The sequence below is a fragment of the Mus pahari genome, chromosome 17 (genome assembly GCF_900095145.1).
Source record: "Mus pahari chromosome 17, PAHARI_EIJ_v1.1, whole genome shotgun sequence".
Classification (NCBI taxonomy): domain Eukaryota; kingdom Metazoa; phylum Chordata; class Mammalia; order Rodentia; family Muridae; genus Mus; species Mus pahari.
Genome location: NC_034606.1, coordinates 38,467,347 through 38,488,685, shown reverse-complemented (window position 1 = coordinate 38,488,685; position 21,339 = coordinate 38,467,347). Strand labels below are relative to the sequence as shown.

Genomic DNA, 21,339 nt, shown 5'->3' with positions numbered 1-21,339 from the left:
CATGTGGTTGCTGGGATTTGAACTCAGGACCTTTGGAAGAGCAGTCGAGTGCTCTTACCCGCTGAGCCATCTCACCAGCCCAACAGATTTTAAATAAAATGCTTTAAAACATACTGTAGATTGCTTGCCTAACATGCTTGAAACCCTGGGATTGATCCTAGTACTGTGAAACAGTTACCAACCTAACTTTCAGGTTTTCTGCCTTCAGGATCCTCTCTGTGAACACCTGGTTTAAATATCAAGCTTTATAGTCTGCGCCTTTTCCTTGGTGTTATTTTAATGCCCTTTTGCTGTGATAAAATATGCCAACAAAAGCAGTTTAGGGCAGAAAGGGTTTCTTTGTCCTATAATTCCAGGTTACAGTGCATCATTGGGCAAGAACTTGGAAGCAGTTGGTTACTTACATTGGAGAGCACTGAATTAATGTGTGTATACTAGTGCCCAACTCACTTTTACAGAGTTAACAACTCTTTGCCTAGGAATTGTGCTACTCACAGTGGGCATCTTCCCACCTCAGCTAAGCAGTTATGATATTATCCCTTAGACCTATCCTCAGCACAGCACAATATAGACAGCGCCCCCCCCCCCCCCTTAAGATTCTTTTCCAAGGTCCAAAGGTCCTTAACAACAACCCTTTCAGTTAGCTGCCTCCTTTGTTTTTGGTTTTTAATGTAGTCCTGGCTAGCTTGAAATTCCCTAAGGTAGAACAGACTAGCCTCAAACTGACAAAGATCCTGTTGGGATTCCTTCTAGACTCCGCCCAACAGTTACCTGGCTATAGCCAGGTAGGCTTGGTTTGCTATTTAACCCCTCCTTGCTCTCTCTGCCCTTTTCCTCTCCCTAACCCCATTTTCACCCCCCCCCCCATGCCCACTTGACATGTTCCTGGCCGACCTTTTCCTCCTCCCTCCCTCCGTCTGTCTTTCTCTGTCTCCATTCCCTTCTCAACTCCCCTTCCCATGCCCAAAATAAACCCTATTCTGTGCTATACTTGGTACCTCAGGGGTAAGGGATGCCTCAGCATGGGCCCTGCCTCCTACCTCTATCAAACATATCCTGGTCTTTTTATAAAACACGACAGATCCTCTGATTTCTACCTCCCAAGCTCTGGAATTAAAGGCATATACCATTATGCCTGATTCTGGAAGGTTTTGTTTTTTTTTTTTTTTTTTTTTAATCTTGAAAACATTTTTTCATTTATTGGAGAAGACTCAGGAAGTAAAATAGTAATGCACTTTACCTCAGAGAGTATTTGTTGGCAGCAAGGATGTTTTTATAACACCAATGAAGTAATTGTTAAATAATAAAAAAAGGGGGCTGGTGAGATGGCTCAGTGAGTAAGAGCACCCGACTGCTCTTCCGAAGGTTGGACGTTGTACATCGTGGTGCGCACTAGGCTCCGCACCACGATGTACAACGCTCAGTGGGTAAGAGCACCCGACTGCTCTTCTGAAGGTCCAGAGTTCAAATCCCAGCAACCACATGGTGGCTCACAACCATCCGTAACAAGATCTGACGCCCTCTTCTGGAGTGTCTGAAGACAGCTACAGTGTACTTACATATAATAAATAAATAAATCTTTAAAAATAAATAAATAAATAAATAAATCTTTAAAAAAAAAAAAAAAATAATAAAAAAAAATTCTCAGCCGGGCGTGGTGGCGCACGCCTTTAGTCCCAGCACTGGGTGTGTGTGTGTGTGGGGGGGTGAGCAGAGGCAGGTGGATTTCTGAGTTTGAGGCCAGCCTGGTCTACAGAGTGAGTTCCATGACAGTCAGGGCTATACAGAGAAAAAAAAAATTCTCATATGCTACATGCTGATCTCTATTATTATTATAGGCAGAGTTTTGAGCCTGGAGGGTAGCCACTGGATATTCCTCTGCCTCTGTACTGTAAATTACACAGAAGGAAACCTACTGGGCAGGGCTTCCAGTCTTCCTCTGTTGCCACCCTTTTTATATGCTGATCTTGGAATCTACTCTACCCTATTTATTCCCTGCTTTGCCTGTATGAATTGTGGCAGCTGACCTTTCATGTCTCTTAACAGAGGTTCTTCCCTCCATACTGGGTCCAATTCAGGCAGTGTCTAATCATTCCTCCTTAGTCTTTTCACTTGGGATAAGTTTCTCTGCATTGTCTTTTTATGGCATTGATAAGTTTGAAGGATGTGTAGGTTGTTTTTAGGTTTTCCCTTATTTTGGGTTTGTATGATGTTTTCTGATGATTGAATCAAAGTTTTAGCATTTTTAGCAGTCCTGTCATAGAGAGGAGACTGTCTTTCTTAGGGTCATGCTGGTACATGGAACAAATTTTCTTTTTCTGCTTCTGCTTGAGGGCATATGTCAAACAAGATGTCCTGTTAGGATCTAAAGATTCAGCTATCCTGCCAGGAACAGCCTGAGGAGTTTACAGCTCTTTGAAGACGAGAGTCTTGACTTCATCACTCGAAAGAATTTCAGGGGAAGTCTAAGACACCCAGTAAGTAGCCTTGGTGTGGTCTTCTCAGGAGAGTCACTTCTGGCTTCACAGTAGCCACAGACATGGTTTTGGTGACCTTTGAAATTACATATCAAAGGGTGACTAAGAACTTTTTTTCTTTTTTAAAGGAAATGAGATCACACCTGGTTGCTGGGGTGCTCTGGTGCCTTGGGTAGGATTATACTCAAACTGCAGGTCACTAGGGTTGGTGGGAAATTAAGGTGTTTTTACTGTAAACAGAATTGCACAGTCTTGTTTGTACGATAATCACATTATTTAGGTTTACAGTTAGCAAAAGAGTAAGGCCATACTAGAAGGTGGCCTTGTGTTTTGAATGAGTATGTCCTACATAGGCTCAGGTGTGTGAGTTAATACTTGGTCCATAGGTGTTGGTGCTGGATTAGGTGTAGGATTAGGAGGTGTGAAGGAGGTGTGATTAGGAGGTGTGAAGTTTCAAAGCCACATACCTAGTTTCCTAGTTTGCTTTCTCTCTTCAAGTTCAAGGTGTGAGCTCTCAACATCTTTGGCATCTCTGCCATGACAGACTATCCTCCTTGAACCATAAAACTTCCTTCTATAAGTTGCCTTGGTCATAGTGTTTTTATCACAGTAACAGGGGTTACTAATGCAGGCTTTAGATAAGTATGGTTTATTGCTATTTTAACATTCATATTTGAAACATCTCTTTATAAAAGCAGTGTTATCTCTGTGTGAGCATCCTTTATAAGAAATCTTGTTAATTGTGCTGGAATTATTGATACTAAGATGACAAGAAATTGAAACAGACTCTGGGGTGAACAGTCCTTTATTTACTAGGATCTGTCTCAGTCCCTGGACAGGTCTGACCCCTAAGATTTGCTAGAACCCTGCCTTAAAACTATTGAAGACAAATAAGGATAGAATATGAACTACCACAGCATCTTTTCACAGTGTACCACAGATTTGCATTTAGATTTAGATATGGGACTAGGGAGATGGCTCACTGAGTAGAGGTGCCTGACACCAAGCCTGATGACTTGAGTTCGGTGCCTGGGGACTCACATGATGGAAGGAAATAACCAACAACTGCAGGTTGTTCTGATTTTAATACATGCAAGTGTGCATGCATATAAGTAAATAAAATGTAATAAATTAAAAAAAATAGATTTAGATAGGTTCTATTTGTTCCTACGTTTCCCTTGAATTTGTAACAGCTTGTGCTCTGAACATACCCATTACACCACCAGATGCTTAACCTGTCATCCTGAAGTTAGGGCAGGGCAAGATGCCCAGGCAAGGACATATAGAATCATGGCCCATGCCAGATTCTATGAGAATTTCCAAGAGGAAATTCTGAAGGTTTGGCTTGCCTTGGGTGATTTTTCATTGTCTTAAAATAATTTTTAAAAATGATTTTGTCCACTATTTTAGGCAGTTCTATAAGAAAGAATAAGAAAGACAACAGAGTTCCTTCAGAGGCTTGTGACTCTAGGTCCTATGAACCGGAAATATATGGTTCTAAACCATCCCCAAAGCCCTATATTTTTTTTTCCCCACGATTTGAGGGCACTGTCCCTCATGTTGGGAAGACATGGCCACAGGTACATCTTGGCAGCTATGGCAGTAGGAGTTTATTCAGCTCAGCAGCCTTTGTCCTTTTTCTCTATTTTATTCATTAAGGCTCCAACCCATAGGATGGATATGAGAGGAGTTGGGGAGGTGAAAAACATATATTACATGAAAAATATATTACAGGTCAAAATATATTACATGAAAAAAATTTTAATTAAAAAAGCTGGACCAAATTAAGTATAGCTTTTGTAGAGATCATTCTTAAGCAAAAGCAGATTTTTGCCTAAGGAAGATCTTCTTATCAGTACTTGGTTTGAAGGTGATAATATAGGTAATTATCAAAGCCAGTAGGAAAAAAAAATTGTCTTTTTAGAGAAGGGGTGGTGGTGGTAATGAGAAAAGACTGTTTTTAGAAGTGAAGTTTACATGTAGAAACTAGAAATAAGCTTTATGCAGAGCAGAACTGTACCAGCATTGTAGCAGAGACTTGACAGAATATACTTCAGATAAATCCTGGTATTTTAAAACTAATCATCATAGGAGGTCGGGCTACCTCCTTGATGAGTTTAATGACATGTTACCTGCTATGCTTGACTATATTTTCTTGTATTTTAAAGAAGATTATAACAAAACATTCTTAGACTGGTAATTTCTGTAGTGCTTGTAGTTTCTTTTAGAATTGTATTTATATCTTTTTCTTAGTTAAATAGAACTTTATTTCAATATAACAAGTTTATTTTATTTTTTAGAGTGTGTGTGTGTGTGTGTGTGTGTGTGTCTGTCTGTCTGTCTGTCTGTCTGTCTGTCTACATGTGAATGTATGTGGCAGTATGAATACAGGAACCTAGAGGCTGGAGGGACAGTTCACCCTGAAGCTGGCATTATAGGCACTTGTAAGTCATGGGATTTAGGTACCAGGATCTGAACTTGAGTCTTTGAGAATAGTAGTGCTCTTATCTGCTGAGCAGTCTCCCAGCCCTGCTACTTTTAATATATCCTCTTCTATTTGCTAACTTTTTTTTTTTCAGTCTTTTAAAACTAGAAGTATACTGCTGCTTTTTTTAGAAGCCTTTTTTTTTTTTTTTTTTTTTAAATTAAGTTTTAGGCATGTATGGGAGTATGTACCACAGCTTAAATGTGGAGGCCAGAGAACAGACAGCCTCGGGTGTCAGGCCTTGTTTTCTACCTTGTTTGAGACAAGGTCTCTTGTTATTTGCTTCTCTGGACTTCAGGCTTCTGGAATGTTCCTGTGTTGGCTTCCCTTCTCTCTGTTTGGGTGTGTTGAGACACTTTTCCTACAGTCCACTTGTTATATAGATTCGAGGGATCTCAATCAGGTTGTCGGTATTAATGCTGCTTCAGTTTACAATTAAACAATTTCTCCAGCCCTAGTTTTTTTGTTTCTCTTTTTTGTTAGTGCTGGATTTTAGACACAGGACTTCATACTGCAAGGGTCTGAAAATCATTGAAGGAAGACCCCAGACTCAGATAATATGCAAAGACAAAGAGAGTTTATTCTGTAGAAATAACCAGCATGTGGGGTCAGCTATATTTTAAAATGGTGACCGCAGACAAAGGCGTGCAGGCTTTCTTATAGGGAACTGGGGGAACTCTCTAGAGGGATTAGGTAATCTAAAATTTCATTGGTGGGTTCTAGGGGGGGGGTCACAAGTGGTCAGTGGTCTGCACTTCTTTGTCATGAACGTTTAACCGTAGGATAAGATAGGACTGTCCAGCATAGATGACCCATCCTGGGATAAGGTATTTTCCCATTCTCGTGGTTATCCCCAGGCTGTTCTGTGGGTAGGAGTTTTAAAATCTTGTTCTTTTCCTGGAGATGATGCCTTATGACAGCTCTGGGACTTATGGTCTGTTCCTGGAGTGGATGCCTATGACCTTTTAAAATCAGGTTTGGTCCTTAAATGGAGACAAATGGGGTTTATGTTGTCATTTCAACACCAGTTTTGAATTTAGGTCCTTTAAATTTAAATATAATCACAAAAGAATTTAAGTTTTTAAATGATGTAGTCACCACCTTTGTACTGCCCTCTACCCCAAAGAAATTCCAACTCTGTAGTCACTGTCCATAATTCTTAGCCCAGACAAGAAAATTGCTAATTCACTTTGTCTGTCACCTGTGTTTGTGTAGGATGGTTCATAGGAAAGGACTCGCACAGTACATGGTCTTTTGCATTACTGGTAGGATTCATTCATGATGTAGCACTTGCCAATTCTTTATTCCTTTTGTTGCTGAGTAATATTTGACGGGAAACATTGCATTTTCCTTTCGGATTAGGCCTGCCAAAACCTTGTCTAATTTTTTTTGTCCTTTGGCAGGAATTAGTAGTATGGAACCCAGATTTTTACCCTTCCTCCTTGTTTCTGGAATTGGCAGATGAGTACTAAAGTAAAAGTAGCCCCAGTCTCACAGCCTAGGGGCTCCCTGCTGGCTTCTCCAGGTGGCTTTGATATTTCTTACTTCCCTTGTTTTCTAGATAAATGCTGTTCTATTGCTAGCTGTTGCCTCTGTCTTTGATTCATATATTCCAGATCTATTTTTTCATTACAATTGACAGACATGAGTCTCTTGCTAAAAAGAAGTGGTCAGTGCAGAGTGTGTTTGTGTCCTCTGTAATTAGCCAATCATTGGTGAACCTTTTCTCTTAGCCTTCTGTCCTGTTCTACTGAAGTTCAGTATCTGGTAGATCTGAGCCACTGTGGCAAGTAGGTGCTCTCAGATAAGGTAAAGTAGGTGAATTTATGGTGTCTGCTATTTGTCAGGGAACTTCCACAGCTTTTCTTGTTTGCAGTCTGAACATGTGAATCGATCGAGTGTTTAAAAATGCATTGTACTTGTTTCAAAGAATGTAAACTTTGACATATTTAGGTCCTGAGGTTTTTGGCTCTTAGCAACTGAGTATCATTATTATACAATGTTTAATTTGTATGGGACAGTAATGCTTTCAAATATATTTTTTATTTTTTATTTTTTAATTTCTATGAGTACACTGTAGCTGTCTTCAAACACACCAGAAGAGGGCATCAGACCCCATTACAAGTGGTTGGGAGCCACCATGTGGTTGCTGGGAATTGCCTGGGTTTGGGGCCAGTCAGGAGAGGGATGTGGAGCAGTCTTGTGTGGGAAGGGTGGGTCTACAGTTATCTTACTCCCTTAGAGGGCAAAAAATTAAAACAAAACACCTAAAAACAAAACAAAATAAAACCTCAGTAGTCAGGCTAAATAGCAATTTTTTAAAATAAAATATATACAAAAATTTTATGATGAATAAGATTCCATGGTTTTATTTATTTATTTACTTTAATCAATATCATTAAGGCAGGGTCTTACTATATTTCTCAGGCTGGTTTCACTGTGACTCCGTGGCCAGATTAACCTTGAACTCTACATTCTCCTGCCTCAGTTTCCTTACTGCTGGTATTACAGGTGTGCAGCACCATGCTTGGCCAAGAATCCAATTTTTAAAAAATAAAGACAGTACTCACAACTCACTGTTACATCATGTTTCAGTGCAAAATACTGCATTCGATTTTTGCCTGACTTCTTTCCTGTTGTATCAGGGAAGATTTATGCATGTGTCCCTGGCTTAAGTTAAAGAAGTAGACAGTTGATATTTTTCCTTTTCCTCATAAATTTCCTTCTGTGTATTCTTTCAGGATTGTGCTCCTGCATGAACTACAAAGGGTTTTGGTGTTACATGTTGTTGAACTTGCTGTTTTCCTCCTATGTTAGAAAGGCACTACTACTTTCTTGTTCCAAAATATGCCTTCAGTAGAACATGGGCTTTTGTGAACCTCCTCTAACTTCTTCCCTTTTTAGAGTCTGATCATTTATGTCAGACCAAGGACAAGCACAAAACTTAAAAAAACAAACAAAACCTTACTTAATTAACAATGATTATTAATTTTTTAAGATTTAAACCAATGACTATTTAAATAAGATTTGCAATCTTCAAAATTTATGGCAATTTTAAACTGTTGAGTCTGTGATTTAAAGGCTTTAAAGTGTGGGCAGAAGGGGGTAGTGCCTGCTGCCCAACCAAATTTAGGTGTCAGACTCAGTGGGAAGGACCTTGGTAGGGCAGTGGATAGACCATGAAGCAAAGGCCTGCCAATTTGGGCAGCTCAACCAGAGGGCTTGGAGTCCCTTGCTTGAGTGGCCCCAGGATTTATTTGGCCTGCCCTGTCAAGACCTGCCAAGATATGTCTTGCAGAGATTTTAAAATTTTCTTTTTATGATCTTCCTGAGAGGGTCCAAGTAATACATTATTGTAGTTTATCTTGAAAAATAATTGACAGAGATTTTATCCCCCCTTTCATGGGCTCTTACTACAATAGCTCCTTTGTGTTTTCAATTTTCAACATCAATGGTTTTTAGTTTAGGAAATCAAGGCTTTCAACTTATAGTCACTTGTACAAAGCTGCAGAGCTGTTGCTCTAGTATTTCCCTTTTCTGTTTTTTTTTTTTTTTTTTTGAGACAGGGTTTCTCTGTATAGCCCTGGCTGTCCTGGAACTCACTTTGTAGACCAGGCTGGCCTCGAACTCAGAAATCTGCCTGCCTCTGCCTCCTGAGGGCTGGGATTAAAGGCGTGTGCCACCACTGCCTGGCTTCCTTTTCTGGATTTTAACAAATCACTTCTACTTAACTAAAATGCATTGCCCCAGAGGACTGAGAGGAGCCATGCTATTTTACTCTTATGTATGGTCACAACTCCTTGGGTGAGAGTTCTGAATCCCTACCTTCCAGTTCTATTTAAAGAAACAATTTCTTATCTCCTCTGAGGATGAAGCCCCACACTTGGGGTACCAGCTTGTGGGGGTGGGGGGTGTCGCTGTCTCTCATATTCCAGGACTCTGAGTACTCTGATTCAAGTTGTTATTTTTGTGAGCTATGAACTTCTGTCCTAGTTGTTTCGTGGTCTCTAGTGCTTACTTAGGGCCTTTGCACAAACACAGAAGAAGCATACAACAGGACACTTGAAACAACACTAGCCGATGTTAGATGCCAAGTACTCTGAAAGGGTAGAAGGAGCCTGTGTTTGTTCTCTTCCTTCTTGTCCCTTTAGGCTTCACTATTCACTTGTCCTTTGTAGGTGAAATGAACCCTGGGTATAGAGCCTATTTCTGGCCTCTTCTCTGGAACCCTTGAAGTTTCTGGGGTAGGCTATGCTATAGGTGATGGCTTCTGTGTATTTTGCTTTCTGAGGTCTAGGTGCCTTTGAGTATACCTGTTAGGCTGCTAAATAGTAGTTTAATAGTAGGTGATCTGTCCATTTTCTCTCTTCAGTTGTTAGTGTCACAGGGTTTGTAATAGTATCTGTGTAGCTGTAGAAGTATTAGTTGAGAAAACTGCCACAAGCATTGCTGCTAATTGGGAAAGAACACAGATTGGGGGCACAATTCCTGGGCGTTGCTGTACATTGACTTCTTCATTTGTGAAGCTGAGGTTGTGATAGTGGTAATAGGGTGCTATCTGCCTTCTTGGGTTGTTAGTGAAAATGAAGTACGCAGACATTTTTAAAGTGCTCTGAGCATATAGCAAGTACTCATATTAGTGTTGTGGCTGGCTGACATGCAGTCAGTGCTGGTTAGAGGATGGGTATTAGCAGTGTCCTTGTTTTCCAAACACTGAAACAGAGGTTCCTGCTGATGATGATTCTTTCTTTGTCTCATAGGTAGTTAGTGCTTTCTTCAGCTTCCTGCAGCATGACAGAAGAGAGATACAGCAGTTGTCTCAAAGCTGGCAGGGAGGTGAATAGTGGTCCTACCAGCACTTTTGGGAGTTTGTTGTACTAGGAAGCTGCTTGTTTGTTGTCTTTGCTTTCAGATGGTATTATATTCTTTATTTCCATTAATAGAACCCTAATTCCTATCAGGCCATAATTTTTGTTGATGGACTAATTCTAAGAAAATTATTTTTTAGTAGAAGCAAAGATACACAGCGAGTGAAATGATAATTAGTAATTTTTCTTAAGACTTATTTATTGTTATATGTAAATACACTGTAGCTGTCTTCAGACACACTAGAAGAGGGCGTCAGATCTCATTATGGATGGTTGTGAGCCACCATAGTGGCATCTGGAGGTAACATGGAGTCTAGGATGGAGACAGGACTTACCATCAAGGCATATTACTGTATACTATACCTTTTCTGTGACCTAGGAAAAAACACAAATTCCTCACCATCTTCTTACTGCCTTGCTGCAAATGGAGGATCGGTGGAACATGGCTTCCACACCTCTGTAGTAGCTGCTATATATAGTAAGATGCTGGAGATTATGCTAGAATATACACCTTTACCTCCTATCAGAGTTTGCTTTTAGTGGGGGCAGTTGAGTAGTAAACTGTGCATCAGTAAACCATGTGGGGAAATGCAGTAGGAAAGCAGGTAGACTCTGGTTTCAGATAGAGTGCTCAGGACAGGGACATATTGAGTAGGTGATATTTAAGTAGGGAAAGGGCATGGCTGTGAAAGCTGAGGCAAGGCCATTCCATGTGGAGGAGGGGCAGGCAGTACAGAGGTGCTGAAATGTGCAGAGAGCAGCAGGAAAGTCAGTACCCTGGTTGGTGCTATGGAAACCAACAGATAGATAGTTGTGAGACGAAGGTGTAGGCAGAAGCCATATCACACAGGGCTTTGCATACTCTGCTAAGTATTTTGGTGTGTATCTTGGGAAAGTGTTGACCGAGGTTCAAATAGGGGAATGAATGATATGCTTGCTCTTTCAGCAGCTGCTGGGTTTAGGATAGAATCTGAGGAAGCAGGCTATAGCTGTAGTCCTGCAGGAGCTTGAATTAGAATGTGGGCAGTCGTCAATGAGAAGTGTGTAGACACTGGCTGTGTTCTGAAGGTATTGATAAAGGTTTCTGACAGGTCCCTTTGAAGCAAGAAGGCAGCAGTGACTAGGGATGAAGGATTTTGGTATTGTCTCTTTCTTGTAAATTTTAATATAATGTGTTTACTTGTAAAGGAGAATTTACTAGAGTTGCATTTCTTATGCTAATAGTAAACATTAATTGGAACAGCACAGAATTTTTTTTTTTTATTTATTTATTATATTTAAGTACACTGTAGCTGTCTTCAGACACTCAGGAAGAGGGCATCAGATCTTGTTACAGATGGTTGTGAGCCACCATGTGGTTGCTGGGATTTGAACTCTGGACCTTCAGAAGAGCAGTCGGGTGCTCTTACCTACTGAGCCACCTCACCAGCCCAGCACAGAATTTTTAATGAATGCTGGCCCTGTATATTTCACAAGATAGAGAACAGAGGACTTCTGAATGTTTTCTTTTAGGTTTCATTGTGGTCTACATCTCTTCTTTTAAAATGCTTGACCTCTCTGAATTATCAGAATCCTCTCTGGGATTGTGTCATAGACTAAGGGGTATTGTTTTGATTATAACTGTAGGTTGTTTGTTGAGACAGGATCTCTATGTAGATCAGGCTGGTCTTGAACTTACAGATCCTCCTACCTCTGCCTCTTCAGTATTGGGAATAAAGGTTTACAGCACTATGTCTAACTATAACTGTAATTTTTAGAAAAAGTTATTGTAATCCTTTTGATTGCCGGTAATGTACCTCTTCTCCCCCTCTTTCCAGCTGTCATCTGACCCTGTGATCCTCAGCGGACCAATGGGTTCTCAGGTTTTTGTTACTGCTTCAGTTACTGTGAGTACTAGGCATACCTTTAGTCATTTGCTTTCTGAGTAACTGTAGAAAGTAGACATCTTTCATAGTTGGCTTTTCCACCCCTTAAAAACTTTAACATTAAAAGGTGGAAATATTTGGACAGTGAATAAACTAAATTAGTGAGAGGTTGTAGAGAGAATCCCATCGGTGGATTAAAATCAGAAACTGGGTCCATCCTGTCCTTTCTTCCTATTATTCCCTTTTCTCAGGTTGTACTTGTCTTCTCCACTGTTCCTGCCAGTGCCTTAGCTCCATCCTCCTCATCCCTTGCCTGGACCACTCTTTATTTTGTTCTGGGAGTCCTGAGGCTCTTATCAAGTTAGGCTCAAATGGTTTTGGATTGATTGGTGACTCAGAGTCCCTAAATCTAGCTGAGCATGTGGTCCTCCCTTCTAGCAGGGCCTTTCCTCCGGTGTCTGTGCCCCTCATGGTGGAGGCCTAGCGGTCATGCTGCTCTAGCTCAGAGGGTGCCTTGAATAGTTAGTGCAGTGGGTGTGGAGTGTAGTTTGGCAGTAGGAGTAGCTGGTGGTGGTTTCTGAGAGTCGTAAGTTTTCAGTAGTCTCACCCTTGACTTGGATGACTTGTGTACCTCTTGGTGATGACTATGCTCCTGTGGTAAGAAGACAAATGGTCTTGCTTGGTGTGCTTACTTCTTACTGGATGGCAATAGTCCTGTGTGACCGACCCTTCCTCCTCTTTAGTGAGTACTGCCCAGGGTAGCCTTTTGGATCTGCTGGCTCGTTTGCTAGCTTCTGTTCTTCCAGCCTGCTTGAAATGTTTTCTGTAGCCCTTTCTTTTCAATGTTGCCTAGGACCATAGTTCTTGCCTGGGAATAATGTGTTTTCAGGGTGGCTCAGGAATGGCCGCTGGAGCTCTAGCAGCTGTTAAGAGTCTAAATGGAGCCTGGAGTCAAAGGTATCATCACATTTGGTGATGGGACCGAAGGAAACTGTTCTGGGCATCGCTGAGTACAAACTAGTTTCTTGTTCTAAGTATTTGTTCAGCTCCTGTTTTCTGACGTTAATAAATTAATAAAACAATCAAACAAACAAAACAAAACCTTGGCCCTTTACACAGTAAGGGAAGTGCTTGAATTTGGCTGTTTATGGGACTGTGGGACTGCAGAGTCATCTACTGACCAAGCAAGCAAGAACTGTGGAGTTTAAGTATATACTACATAAGCTTGAAGGACAAGGTGTTAACCAGATACTCCTTACCTGCTGTCCTGATGCTGATGTAGAATGTGTTCAAATAGCCTGATTTTGGCATGACCTTGACTCTCAATTTGAATGGAAAAAGTAAGTTTTGCATTTTAAAAAAGTTGTTTGTGTCCTACTTCAGTGTGAGACAGTACTCATCTTTTGAGGCTAGAAAAAGAAATCATACTTGAAGCTAGAAAAAAAAATCTTGTATCTTGTATCCCTCATTATCCTTTAAGCATATTTTAAAGTAAATTGGCTTCTGGTTTATGTTTTCTAGGTAATCTATGTATGTATATATTGTAAAAGTATCAGTGAGGGAAAATATTTTACCTCTGTGGTATTTGGGCTCATATAGGTCATCCCCTCCACATTTGGTTTTTACTTTGATTGTGATCATTTTTCAAAATGTATTTCATCAAGTTAATTATTTTTAGTCTAAGACCAGAATAAGGCTGGTAAAGTGCCAAAGGCATGATTCTGAAGACAGGAATTGTTTAGGAGCCATCTATGGACAGTTGATCTGGGTCAGACTGGATTTGCTTGCAGCTTACTCAATTTTAGAGTCGACTGTCATTTTGTAAACAGAAGTCAGCCAGATGAAGTGAACAGAAGGGCGAGATTAGCATATTCATAAGGTGCTGGCTCTGGGACTTCTTTTTTCCTCCCTTTTCTCCCTCCCCCTCTCCCTTTTCCTGAATGAATCTAGGAACCCAGACCCATGGGGTCGCATGACTAGCTGGTTTTATTCTGTTCATTGGCTTAATCTGGCCAGGACGGTCTGTGTTTCAGATTGCGGAAGCAGAAGATTCAGTAACTGAGAGGCCACCGTGGAGCTGCTGGAAACTGTTACAGAAGGAGCACCTCTCAAACCGTGCTTCAGGCTCTGAAAGAGGAGCACAGGGGAAGCTTAGTCTTGCTTTGGATCCAAGCAAATGCTGTCGGAGCCATGAACTGGGACTTTGTGTGCGGACTCCTGGCTTGATCTTGATAGGATTGGGTGTATGTTGTTGGAACGGGCAGGCCAAGAGGCCCTGAGACCTACAGGTGCCGTCTGTATGGAGAAAAGCGGCTGTAGTCCATTTCCAGTGTGTTGGGCTAAAGGTATAACAACTTAAAGATCTCTTCAGTCTGTGCTTATGTCAGTTCATGCTTTTGTACTGAAAAAGCTAGGTAATAGTTCTTTCAGAAGTTAGTTACAATTACATTTGAGGAAAAAAAAGATGTGGTATAGGCTTACGGCTGGGGCATAAAACCAGTTAGGTGACTTTGCAAGTAGAAAATGAAATGTTTGTATGGAAATGTGCTTAAGTGATTTAGATTACTTGTCCTGTGCATAAGTCATGTATTTTTGCTTTTTCCTTTTATCTATTATCAAGACTCCATTATTCTGTGACTAGAGACTTTTAAAGAACAAACTGATTAGTTTTAACTGGAGGACTAGAGGAGAAAACGGTAATGTGGTCTTAGTTGTTTTAAAGTGGGTTTCCTTTATTGTCTATATGCAATGAGTACTTAACTTGAAGCTCTGTTATTTTGTGTTTATTACCACAGGTCAAGAATATTGTGCGTAAAGAATTTTTCTACTTTAGTGTGAGAGTTTGTATTGATGCAGAAATGTAAATATGAAGTAGGGCATTTTCATCTAGCATTCAATACAACATTTAGAAAGCATAGTTAATAAGTTAAAGAAGCTATAAAATTAATGCCTAATTCAAGACAGACAACTTTGATTAGAAGTTTTGTTTACCATAGTGGTAAATATTTAAGCCATTAACACACTTAAGATTTTACAAAAACATATCACTATGTGAAATGTATTTAGGTACTGTGCTAATGTACTGCAGAAGGCTTTCAAAAGGAGGAGACTGTACTTGGTCAAGAGCTGTGCTTTGATGAATGAACTAGAGGCTTATTCAGTTTAGTTTTTAGGTTAAAGATACTAGTATCTCTAGACTAGGATGCGTTAGTATCAGACAGCAGTTTTAAGATTAGTTTTCATTGGTTGATTTGTCTTGACTACTTGTGTTAAACTTTTGCACCAAAGTTTGCAACATTTAAACTGTTTGAAGCACCCATTATTCAGAGTAAAGATTCTGTAAAGTTAAATTGAAGCTCTCAAAATTTAAAAGACATTGACTTCTTACAATTGTAGTTTTGTGGTATGAGGACCATGTAATGTAAATGAACATAACTGAGGCAGAGTTTAGGGTTACTGAAGAATTTGTAGGTTGTATACAGAATGCCACCTCCATAGTATATGGGTGCAGTACAAGCCTTCCAGGTTCCCTTACAGACCATGGCTAGCCAACAGCTACAGACCTAGACCAATGGAGTATTGAATAGTTAGCAACTGGATTTCCTGCTCAAAGTGGTCCTAGAAATGAGAACTTTTTGACGAAAGAGAGATAGTAGTGTTTTGACTCACCAAAGAAATTTATCAGAGCAATTTGTTTTTTAAGTGTTTGCAGTCTATTAGAAAAATACAAATAGCTGATTTTAAATTAAAATGTACCTTTCTGTAGATGATAGATTGAGGGAGCAAAGCTCTCAAAGCAGAGGATGGGAATTGGGACATATCAAGGACACAGTGAGACACAGTGGGCTCCATTCCTACATGCAGAGCCAAGTGCCTTCTCTGCTGTAGATAGTTTGACTGTGGTGGTTCAGGTAGAGGAGCTTGTTACCTTGCCTCTCAGCTGAGCTTATGCTTTTGCAGTGATTATCCAGTGCAGCTGCCTTCATAAACTTCCTCTCTGACTGCCCATTTTACTGTTTTGCTTTGGGACTAGAAGGCAGGAGACTTGGCCCCATGCTTGTTACTATTGTCTTCATGATCAAAGAAGGAATTAGCTGACTTAAGTTATTTCAAGTATAACAGTTACAGTGTGTAGATAAATTTAAAAGATCAGATCCAAAGAATATAAAACTCTCTGCTTGCAAATGGACATTCTAAACCATGCATTTCATTCAACCAGTCACATTAACCTCAAAACACATAGCCGTGTCCCAGTTTTAAGAAGACAAAAGATTCTTACCAGGACAGGCTAAAAATAGTAGAACAGACCTATATTTGTATACTTTGAAGTGGATCTTTAAGGTACCCTTAACATTCAAGGGTTTGTTCTTTGATAGTTTAGTGTATTGTTTAGTTTGAAGAATCATCCAAGAAGATTATGCTTTAAATATTTAAGAGAGATATGTATTTACAGTGTGATTTCCTAAGCATAAAACATGTATTAATTAAGAATAATAAGTGTAAATGTTCTCAGAACATTAGGTTACAAAGTGTTGGGTGGGGAAAACCTGTTTGTGGGGTTTTCTGATTATCAGTTGTACATTGTTCTATCACTGTGGCAGGTGGGGTTGGGGGAGACTGGCCATTACCATAGTGGGTGCCAGAGGTTTGGTTGTTAGGAAAAAGTATGTTTTCTGGTTTCTTTAAATTTTTTCTAGAAATAGAGATTTTATGTACTTCTGACTTCTCTGGTTGAAGTCACACTCTGCTTAAGAATTTAAAATTGTATCTGTTCATCTATTTGTCCATATGTCCTCTTTCCTTCTCCCTTACACTGGAGTGTTAACTGCTTCTTGGTGTATATGGTCGTAGTATGCATAAATATCAGTTACCTTTCAGAGATGGGACTCTTAGTTGCTGTCCCAAGTCCTTCCTGTCTTAGTGCACACTTATTCATGCTCTAGATCCAGGATGCCTCTTGGACTTCCTTTCCATGTATACCTGACATTTTATTCTGATTATTATATATATCCAGGGTATATTTTGAGCTAATTGGTTTACCTCTCTGTTAATGTATGGTCTCACTATGTTCATACCCGTTTGTTCATCCTTCAGGTTTTGTGAAAACAAAAATCTGATATTTTCCTGTTTAAAGCTGGTCAGTGACTTATTAGATTTGGATAACATCCCACATTTTTACTATGCCCCACAGGTCTTACTTCATCCTGTTTCTCTTGCCTTCTTCAGCCTTGAGCTATTGTCTTGCTCATTAGCAGTGTAGTCACTTTAGTTTTTTGGTGCCTTGCATATTGCAATCTCTCTCGAAGACCTTCTGCACATGCTGATGCCCCCTTTGGAGCTGTATTTTATATTCACTGCTCCCCCAGTCCTATTTACAATTAGACTACTCCTTTAAATGAGCTCTCATTTCTCAACCTAGCTAGATTCTTTCCAGGGTTCCCACCAGGACCTACACTTCTGCCCTGACACTGCATGTACTGTGACATGTCATTTGAGAGTTTACTTGTCAGGTTTCTTTCTTACTAAATTTTAACATCATCTGAGATGTCAGAATTTTTTCTGCCTAGTAAATAGTTGGCACAAGTGGATATTTGTTAATGCATTCTGTATAGAATAAATGTTATTTTAAAGGCTCTTTTTGGAGCTACATTCTTTTGCTTATTTTATGTTGCATGTGATTAAACCTAGTTTTAGACTTATCAAATTGACTATTCTAAGATGTGCACTGCAAGTATGGTAACATTAAGTAAGGCATTGTTGTCTCTCTCAGAAACATGATTTCCTTCAAACTCACACACCTTTAGCAGACTCTGTCTCCATCACCTTACATGTACCCTGCTTCCATCATTGCTTTCTGGACCAGTCTCTCTTCCCCCCCCCCCCCTTCCCCCTTTTTCTCTTTTAGTTTTTCGAGACAAGGTTTCTCTATCCTGGAACTCACTCTGTAGACCAGGCTGGCCTCGAACTCAGAAATTCGCCTGCCTCTGTCTCCCAAGTGCTGGGGTTAAAGGCATGTGCTACCATTGCCTGGCCAAATTGACTATTCTAATCTCAGTGAGTGAGTCAGTGAGTCAGTGAGTGAGTGAGTGAGCGAGCGTGCGTGCGTGCGTGCGTGTGTGTGTGTGTGTGTGTGTGTTCTTGAAAATAAAAGCATGTGTAGAATTTAGCTTAGTAGTTGGCCTATAGCTGATAGAGGTATGTGGTGTAGCTTTGGTCTTCAGCTATTATCAGTTCTTTGAGACTTAATTGACTTTCACTAAATAATAGTTCCTATTTTTTTTCCTGCTTTACCCCAATTGTTAGAATTCCCCCTCCTTCTTTATTTATGTGTGTGAATGTTTTGTCTGCATGTATATCTGTAGCACATGTGTGCCTGGTGCCCATAGAGGCTATGGGATCTTAAATCTCCTGAAATTAGAGATACAGGCAGCTCCATGTGGGTGCTGGGAATTGAACCCTTGTCCTCTGGAAGAATAGGAAGTGCAAGAGTAGGCAGTGTTCTTAATCACTGAGCTATCCATCTCTGCAGCCTAAAGGGTAGCAAGGTTTTGTTTTTGTTTTTGTTTTTGTTTTTTTTTTGGTGTGTGTGTTTTTGAGAGAGAGGGAGGGGAGGAAGGGAGAAGAGAAAGAGAGAAAGAGAAAGTAAGTTCTGTGCATCTTGTAATTGTTAAAATTCAATTTTAAAATTGTAAAAGTTCATTCCACAGATACAAAATGTCACATGTGAGCTGAGGTTTTTTTTGCACATGTATATGGCTTCATTCATTTTTTTTAAAGCTTTATTTATTTATTTATTTATTTATTTATTTATTTATTTATTTATTTATGAGTACACTGTAGCTGTCTTCAGAGACACCANAAGAGGGCATCAGATTCCATTACAGATGGTTGTAAGCCACCATGTGGTTGCTGGGAATTGAACTCAGGACTGCTGGAAGTCACTGCTCTTAACCACTGAGCCATCTCTCCACCCCCCAGCTTCATTCATTTCTCACAAAGGCCTCCGAGATAGAGTACATCAGTATCTCAGTTTTGCATATGCAGTGTTGAAGCACTGAAGCTAAATAACTTAGCATTAGTTCCTTAGTTCTCAGAAAGCAGAGTCAGGTTCTACAGTGGGGAATCTGACCCAAGTGTGAATGTTCTCTCTGCATGCTGAAATGGAAATATGATATCATAATGGAATTGTTGTTCACTTTGCCTGATGTTTGCATGTTAAGAATCATAGATTCTACTCTTTTTTTTTTTTTTTTTAAAGATTCATTCATTCATTTATTTGTACACTGTAGCTGTACAGATGGTTGTGAGCCTTCATGTGGTTGTTGGGGATTGACTTTTTTTAGGACCTCTTCGCTGCGCCTTGCTGCGGTCAACTCCACTAGTTCATTCCTTGCTTGCTTCAGTCCAAAGATGTATTTATTATACTTAAGTACACTGTAGCTGACTTAAGACACACCAGAAGAAGGCATCAGATCTCAATATGGGTGGTTGTGAGCCACCATGTGGTTGCTGGGATTTGAGCTCAGAACCTGGAAGAGCAGTCAGTGCTCTTACCTGCTGAGCCATCTTGCCAGCCCATAGCTTCTACTCGTAAATGTTTTTCTCTGAAGTCATTAATTAACTTTACAAGTTTTAAGTGAGAATTTAGTATTTGCTGAATGTATTTGTCAGTTCTTGGCTGATACTAAGGAGTAAAAGGCACAGATTTCTGCTCCCTGAATTGATAGAAGGTGGTAAGTGTTACATCCTGGTGACAGTGTAAAGTAGTTTGTCACATAGGCCCACCTGAGAGGCTTATCCTAGAAGGTGGAGGAAGGAACCCCCAACAGAAGGCTTGACAGAGAGCAGTGGGATGGCAGTGTGCTTGGAAGAGAGTGACCTTCCGACTTGTTTTTCTCTGATTTTCTCTCTTGTCTGGCATGGGATGAAATAATCTAAGTTGCAGATCAGTTCTAATCTATTTTTGCTTAAAAATGGTTGAATTAGAGGAGTAGTTTTCCTGTAGGAAACATGGCTGTGTCTTTTTCCAGTGTAGTAAGCAGATAGATGTTGCTTCTGATGTCTTAACAGGAAGACTGTGTTGTGCCCTCCCTCTTCTTTTTTGTTGTGAACATAGCAGCAGCCCCTCACCATAATATTGCCGTGGTCATTAGCATGTCTTCATCTCATTCTTTTCCCCTGGCTCATTATCAGTATTTGTTTTGCCTGTGGGGAAGTAGTGGGAGGAAATATCTTTGTTTTGATTCAGGAAGTATTCAGGGTTAATGTGTTAGCTCTAGCTTTGTATTTTTAATTATTATTATTTGAAAAAATTCCTTTTAGTTCTTTGTTTCATGAGGCTTTTTTATTTATAGTGAGAAAGATGTTAAATTTTGTCAAATATTTTTCTACCTCTATTGATCACTTGAATTAAAAAAATGTGATCTATTGTGGTGCTAATTATTAAATTAAATATGAATGGTAGAAATTGAACTCAAGTCATGCAGGTACTAGGCTTATGTATATCACAGTCTGATATATTAAGTTTTTAATGTTAAGCCAACTGTGAGGGTTGAATAAGACTGCACTCTCTACTCTCACCTCCCCATATATTTGAATGCTAAGTTTCCAATTAGTGGACAGTTGGGAAGGATTAGGAGATGTGGCCTTGTTGGAGTATGTGTGCCATTGTTGCAGGAGTGCTTTGAAGTTGAGTAGTCCATGCCAGGCCCAATGTCTTTTTCTGTCTGCCTGCTGTCTATGGATCAGGATGTAAAACTCTCAGTTGCTTTTCTAGCACCTTGCCTGCCTATGTGTCACCATGCTTTCTGCCATGATGATAACAGGCTAACTCTCTGAAACTAAGCAAGCCTCTAATTTAGTGCTTTCTCTTAAGAGACTTAATCATGGTGTCTTTCCACAACAGTAGAACAGTGACTAAGGATAAAGTTGGTACCAGAAATAAGGTATTACTGTGACAGACCCGATCATGTTGTCTGGAGGAATATGGAAGACTTTGGATTAAAAAGAATATTGGGGCTTTGGACTAGAAAGGTGGTTGAACTAAACAGTACTTACTGGGCCATCCTAGTAGGAACAAAGAAAACAGTGGTTCTGAGGGTGATGTGGCCTGTAGGGGCTTACCTCAAGAGGTTTCAGAGGGAAAAGATGTTAGCAAGTGGTTAATCACAAGAATGGCCTTGTGATATTTTGGTAAAGAATAACTGTTTTCTGCGTTTGCTCAGAAACATCTGCTAGAAGCTGATTTGAAGAGTTTTGGATTAATGGTGTTGATTGGGGAGATTTGAAGACAACCTATTGTTGACTGTGTTACTTGGTCACTCTTGGTATTAATGGTCACTCTTTTCTTTTCTTTTCTTTTCTTTTCTTTTCTTTTCTTTTCTTTTCTTTTCTTTTCTTTTCTTCTTTTCTTTTCTTTTCTCTTCTCTTCTCTTCTCTTCTCTTCTCTTCTCTTCTCTTCTCTTCTCTTCTCTTTCTTTTCTTTTCTTTTCTTTTCTTTTCTTTTCTTTTCTTTTCTTTTCTTTTCTTTTCTTTTCTTTTCTTCTTTTCTCTTCTCTTCTCTTCTCTTCTCTTCTCTTCTCTTCTCTTCTCTTCTCTTCTCTTCTCTTCTCTTCTCTTCTCTTCTCTTCTCTTCTCTTCTCTTC

At 39.8% G+C, this 21,339-nt stretch overlaps 1 protein-coding gene across 16 annotated transcripts in view; it reads left to right on the top strand.

Annotated features, from left to right (window-relative positions):
- Ptk2 (protein tyrosine kinase 2) overlaps positions 1-21,339 on the top strand; it is a 203,730-nt gene that overhangs the window by 36,931 nt on the left and 145,460 nt on the right. For 10 of the 16 annotated variants that reach the window (XM_029548052.1, XM_029548062.1, XM_029548061.1 and 7 more), the window contains exons 3-4: positions 11,648-11,716; positions 13,729-14,040. The exons of 3 other annotated variants lie outside the window; for them this stretch is intronic. In XM_029548052.1, the coding sequence (XP_029403912.1) occupies positions 13,941-14,040 (100 nt within the window). In that variant the 5' untranslated portion in view covers positions 11,648-11,716; positions 13,729-13,940. The remainder of the gene's footprint in view (positions 1-11,647; positions 11,717-13,728; positions 14,041-21,339) is intronic. 3 more of the 16 variants (XM_021216196.2, XM_029548051.1, XM_029548060.1) reach the window with 2 other exon arrangements.